Below are 6,484 nucleotides of genomic sequence, written 5' to 3'. Positions count from 1 at the left end.
ACACTGATCCCCGGCTCAGCCCCTGCCCAGGCCTAAGGCCTTAGGCCGGGCATTAGGCCTGGGCAGGGGACCCCCTAGCCCCATGCGATTGCCAGCTCTGCCCCTGCCCAGGCCTCAGGCCTCTGGCTGGGGCATTAGGCCTGGGCAGGGGGCCCTAGCCCGCTCCGATCGCAGGCTCTGCCCCTGCCTAGGCCAGAGGGGCATTAGGCCTGGACAGGGGACTCCCAGCCCACTCTGATCACCTATCCAGGCCTCAGGCCTCTGGCTGGGGCGTTAGGCCTGGACAGGGGACCCCCAGCCTGCTCCGATCGCAGGCTCCACCCCTGCCCAGGCCAGAGGGGCATTAGGCCTGGGTAGGGGACCCCCAGCCCGCTCCGATTGCCTGCCCAGGCCTAAGGCCTCTGGCTTGGGCGTTAGGCCTGGGCAGGGGATCCCCAACCCGCTCCGATTCCCCTGGCTCAGGCCCTTCCTAGGCTGCTCAGGGCCCAGAGGGCCCTGGGAGTGACCTGGGTGCCCAATGATGTTTCCCGGACCCAGGGGGGAGAGACCTAGTATGCAAATTAACTGCCATCTTAGTTGGGTTAATTTGCATATTTGCTCCTGATTGGCTGATGGGCGTGGCTGGTGGGTGTAGCAGAGGTATGGTCAATTTGCATGTTTCTCTTTTATTAGATTAGGTATGTATCTATATCTACATCTACATCTATATCTATATCTATGAACAAACTCATAGGCACTGGATCATCCTTATTTTGCAGAAAGATAAGGTGTAGCATTGAGAGGTTAAATAATTTGCCTAAAGTCATTCAGCTACTTAAGAAGTAAAATCAGGCTTTGAACTCCGATAGTCTGGCTCTTGAAACTACATGCTTAATCCCTGTATTGCCTCCATATTCTGCTCTATAATGCAGCTAATGTTTATTTTAATCTAAACATGTTTCATGTTATCTGTAAGTAAAATTGATATTCCAGGAAGATGTGCCCTGCTTATTCTGTGGCTTTACCCCCTAGTTCATATATGTAACACGCTTTGAAAATCGTGTCTATAGAACTGTGCTGCCCAATGCAGCAGCCTCTAGACCAGTGGTTCTCAACCTGTGGGTCGCGATCCCTTTGGTGGTCGAATGACCCTTTCACAGGGGTCGCCTAAGACCATCCTGCATATCAGATACTTACATTACGATTCATAACAGTAGCAAAATTACAGTTATGAAGTAGCAATGAAAATAATTTTATGGTTGGGGGTCACAACATGAGGAACTGTATTTAAAGGGCCAGAGGTTGAGAACCACTGCAGTAGACGAATGTGGCTTTTTAAAGTTAAATTGATTAAAATTAAACACAATTAAAAACTCAGTTCCTCAGTCACGCTGACCACATTTGAGGTAATGGATAGCCACACATGTGCCTAGTGGCTACCATATTGGATAGTGCAGAGCCTTGACCATTTTTGTCGCTTCTGAAAGTTCCTTTGGATAGTGCTGCTCTAGATCATGTAGACTTACACAGAATCCGACTAGGAAACTGAATACTTGAACCATATCATTTGATCCCTGCAAGTTTGTATTTTTTGAGTAATAGTAGTATGACAGGCAAACCCCCAAATCCAAGTGGCTTTGCACAATTGAAGTTTTTGTTTCTTTCATCCATTGAGCCTGATTAGTGGGGCAGTTTTCCTCCAAACAGTGATGTCGGGTCCTGAGATTCTTCCATATTCTCCATCTTCAATATATAGCTTCCAAGGTCACTGCTTGCCTGTTTCAAGCTATCAAAATGGGAAGGAGTATGGAGAAAGTGTGTTTTTTATGGACTGGGCCTGCATATGGCTCATACATCATTGCCTTGAATTCAGTCATATGACCACACCCAACTGCAAGGAAGGCTGCAAACTATAGTCAAGCTATGTGACCAAGTTGAAGAGGAAATGGGATTGGTGGGCACCAAGCTGCTATCTGAGGATATTTTTCAGTATGACTCTTATCTCACTAGAAGCCTGATGCACAAAATTCATGCAAGAGTAGGCCTTTGCAGCCCTGGCTTCGTCCGGAAGGGCATCTGGACAGTTGTTCTGCTGCTTGGCCGTTTGGTTGATTTGCATATTTATGCTTTTATTATTATAGATATGTGATGATCCATGATGCCTTGATTGCCATGGACAGACTTATTTTCCAGGAATTACTGGTGTACTTTTTCTTTATGGAAAAAGAGAATTCTGAAACTTTCACTTAAAAATTTTTTTATTGAATTTATTGGGGTGACATGGTTAATAAATATATATAGGTTTCAATATACACTTCTATAATACATCATCTGTATATTGCACTGTGTGTTCACCACCACAAGTCATCTTCTTCTGTCACCACTTATTGACCCACTTTACCCTCTTTTTTTAAAAAATATATTTTATTGATTTTTTTACAGAGAGGAAGGGAGAGGGATAGAGAGTTAGAAACATCGATGAGAGAGAAACATCGATAAGCTGCCTCCTGCACACTCCCCACTGGGGATGTGCCCGCAACCAAGGTACATGCCCTTGACCAGAATCGAACCTGGGACCCTTCAGTCCACAGGCCGATGCTCTATCCACTGAGCCAAACCGGTCAGGGCCATTTTACCCTCTTGTATCCCTCACCCCCCTTTCCCTCTGGAATCCTCTGGTTGTCTATGTCTGAGTTTTTGTTTGTCTTATTTGTTGCTCTCAATTTTATATGCCACATAAGAGTGAAATCATATGGTTCTTTGTCTGTTTGACTTTGCTTAGCATGATGTTCACAAGTTTTATTCATGTTGTCGCAAATGGCGGTATTTCATTTTTTCTTCTGGCTGAATAGTTAGTATTCCATTGTGTATATGTATCACATCTTCTGTATCCAATCATGTATTAAGGGACACATTGGTTGTATACATGTCTTAGCCACTGTGAATAATGCTGCAATAGGGGTACACATGTCTTTACGAATAAATGCTTTCTGGGTCATAGGGTAATAACTCTGTTCTTAATTTTTTGAGGAACCTCCATACTGCTTTGCATAGTGGCTGTATCAATTTATATTCCCATCAGCAGTGAATGAGGGTTCCTTTTTCTCCACAACCTCTCAGACACTTGTTATCTATTGTCTTGTTGATAAGAGCCATTCTAACAGGTTTGAAGGGGTAGCTCATTGTGGTTTTGATTTGCATTTCTCTAATAGCTAGTGAATATATCAGCCATTTGTATGATTGTCAAGATGCTCATAGCCAAATCTGTATTACAAGTATACACTGAGTGGCCAGATTATTATGACCACCCCATCAGTACTTCATTGACACTTCCAAAAATACTGAATATTGAAAACTTCCTAAGCAAATACTCTCAAGGTTTTATTATTATTTGCATAACTAATTGACTTCATTGTACTGATGGGGTGGTCATAATAATCTGGCCACTCAGTGTAATACTGGTAGAATTGTAAAGAATCCTAAGCCTACATGATTGCATTCTAACTTTCTCATGTGCTTGGTTTTCTCTTTAGTCTTTTTTTTTATTCTGATTTTTATGAATTTATTATATGTGTTTGTATTTATATTGTATAAGCTGTCTCAACTTATTTGTTGTAATAAAGTAAGATTGTAAATAACACTGTCTTTCACTGAAATGCAAATATTCAAAAATCATCACTGGTTATTTATAGTCACATATTCTCTCTCTTTTGGTGTAAAATATTAATACCGCAGAAAGTTCCAGAAAATGACATAACAGGAACCCTTGTTTTGTGATTTGGATTTTAGCATGTGTAACATTTTGCCCTAGGCGCCTTAGGTCTTGATTTTTAAGATAAATAAAAAAAACAGATAAAGCCATTTTTCTTTATAAATTTTATGAATTCTTTATAAAAGCTCATAAATTGTATTTCATTGTGTTTGAAAACTTAGGTAAAAATTCAAGATGCCTGGGCGTTCCAGTTCAAATTCAGGTTCAACTGGTTTTATATCCTTCAGCGGTGTAGAATCTGCTCTCTCCTCCTTAAAAAACTTCCAAAACTGCATCAACACTGGAATGGACACAGCTTCTAGTGTTGCTTTGGATCTTGTGGAAACTCAGAGTAAGTAGTCATAATTAAAATGTATTTCTTTTGTGTCTACTTTGAGGTAACTTGTGTGGGGGCATTATGCTAGGGATGCGAGGTATTGCTCACTTTGTGTGTACCCTTGGGGCAGTCATTTAATCCCTCTGGGCACCTGTTCTTTCATCTTGTTCTGTATGTCATATAGCGATGTGCTGAGGAAGAAATGAGAATGACTCATTCATGTGTGTTCAAGCAGTTATGTGCCAATAGGAACTGCACTAGAAATTTATGGGCTAAAATATGAAGGTTCCTGACCTCAAGGAACATACAATCAAAAGTATGTGGCATTTGTGAACTTTACAGTATACAAATGCATTTGATAAATATGTTTTCCAGTAACTTAACTCTGCAGTGGAACCTCAGTTCTCGAACTTAATTTGTTCTTGGAAGGCTGGTGGAAAACCCAAGTGTTTTTTTCATTAGAAATAATGTAAGTTGAATTAATCCATTCCAGACCCCCAAGTGGTTCCCTGTTTTAAACCTTTCTTATATACAGTAAATGTCTAATGTACTGTTTAACCTATAAATAAACACTTTAAAAACAAAAAGGACATGGAATGTAAATAAAAATTTAACAAAAAGGAAAAGAAATGTACAGTAAAAATGAAAATTTAATAATAATAATAATAAGCGGCAACAAACTAAAAAAAACACCTATGAAACTATTCACAGCACATTATCCTGAGATGTTAATGATGGTAAACTGACTCATACTCTCGCATTCTCTCCTTCATTTGTTGCCTGAGAGACACATGGCTGACTAACAGATAGTATGAAAGGGTTGTCGTGTCAAGAAGCGAATTGTTCGAGATAGGAGATATTCAAGAAACGAGGTTTAACTGTATTTTGATCACCTTATAGACAGACTAAGCTTATGCCAGAGGTACTACTGCCAAAGGAAGGCCTCTACAAAGGAGACCAGCTTCAATGGACTTGACCAACATTTTTCGATCAGAATATCTAGAAAGATGTTATTTGCTTTCTTTGGATTTCAGTTTTTTTAATCTTATACTAGAGACCTGATGCACAAAATTCGTGCAAGAGTAGACCTTCCCCTGGCTGCCAGCACTGGCTTCCCTTTGGCACCCGGGACCTGGGCTTCCCTCGCAGCCCTGGCTTTGTCGGGAAGGACATCTGGTCTAATTAGCATATTATGCTTTTATTATAATAGAATAGATGTGGAGGCAGGGGATCAATATTATCTTTTTGTTTTCTTTTTAATATCATTGGTTTTTGTAATTTGATTGTGATGTGCCCTGGTAGGATTTTCTTTGTTTATTCTGTCTAGTGTTCTTTGAGCTTTATGGATTTGTGGGTTTACAGTTCTGATAAAATTTGGGAAAATTTCTGCTGCTATTTCTTCAAATACTGTTCCTTCTTACCCCCTCTCCATCTGGGACTCTAATTACAAGTCTGAGGCTCAGTTGGTTTTTTCCCCCAGTCCTTTTTCGCTCTGACACTAATTTGAAAAGTTTGTATTTCTATGTCTTCAAGTTCACTATTCTTGTTTTCTGCAGTGTCTAACCTGTTGTTGAGTCTATTCAGTGAATTTTTAATTTCATGGGGTGGATTTTTCAGCTGTAGATGACATAAGAAAGAATTAAATGGAATCCTATTTCTATCTTGCATTTCTCTCTTCATTATGTTCATGTTATCTTCTATATTCTTGAATATGTGGAGCATATTTATATAGCTGTTTCAATATCTTTGCTAGTTCTGTCATCTCAGTTTATTGCTGCTGCTTAACATCGACATTGTATGTATTATGTTGTTGAGCGTTTGGATTTTGTTGTCTTCCTTTAAAGAGTTTTGGTGTTTGTTTTGCCAGGAAGTTAAGTTATTTGTGGATTGAGCTGATCCTTTAAACTTTGTTTACACTAGGGAAGGTCTAGTGTAGTTTTTAGCTTTGTTACCTTGGCCTTTCTGGAGTCTCTGTTGATTGTCTGGAGGGTTCTGTGAGAGCTCTGCTCTGCTGGGTGGAATCTGAATGTCCTTTTTTATCTTTTAAGTTTTTTTTTTAATATGTTTTTTAGTGATTTTAAAGAGAGGAAGGGAGAGGGAGAAAGAGAAAGAGAATCATGGATGTGAGAGAGAAACATCAACCTGTGCCTCCCGTATGCACCCCAGCTAGGAATGAACCTGCAACCTGGCCATGTGCCCTGACGAGGAACGTCTTCCAGTGCTGTGTGAATTCTGGGAATTGTTCACTTTACAGCTCCCAGCTCTTCCTCAGCAGCTTAGGCTTCAGCATCAAGCCCAAGGGATTCCTGTGCAGATTCCTAGGGCACTTTCCCTGCGTAGCTCCCTCCCAGGGCTCTGTCTTGCAAACCCCTGCTGCCTCCGCCTTCCTGAACTCCAGTCTTTGGCTCCTAGGTCCT

The 6,484-nt window shown here is 40.8% G+C and overlaps 1 protein-coding gene across 5 annotated transcripts in view; it reads left to right on the top strand.

The window, feature by feature from the left end:
* Positions 1-3,899: 3,899 nt before the first annotated feature.
* The window catches only part of NSMCE2 (NSE2/MMS21 homolog, SMC5-SMC6 complex SUMO ligase), a 213,714-nt gene continuing 211,129 nt past the window's right edge, over positions 3,900-6,484 (top strand). For all 5 annotated transcript variants that reach the window (XM_005876653.2, XM_005876652.2, XM_014548071.1 and 2 more), the window contains exon 1: positions 3,900-4,082. In XM_005876653.2, the coding sequence (XP_005876715.1) occupies positions 3,926-4,082 (157 nt within the window). In that variant the 5' untranslated portion in view covers positions 3,900-3,925. The remainder of the gene's footprint in view (positions 4,083-6,484) is intronic.

The sequence above is a fragment of the Myotis brandtii genome, unplaced genomic scaffold (genome assembly GCF_000412655.1).
Source record: "Myotis brandtii unplaced genomic scaffold, ASM41265v1 scaffold494, whole genome shotgun sequence".
NCBI classification, from domain to species: domain Eukaryota; kingdom Metazoa; phylum Chordata; class Mammalia; order Chiroptera; family Vespertilionidae; genus Myotis; species Myotis brandtii.
This window is presented reverse-complemented; position numbering and strand designations above follow the sequence as displayed.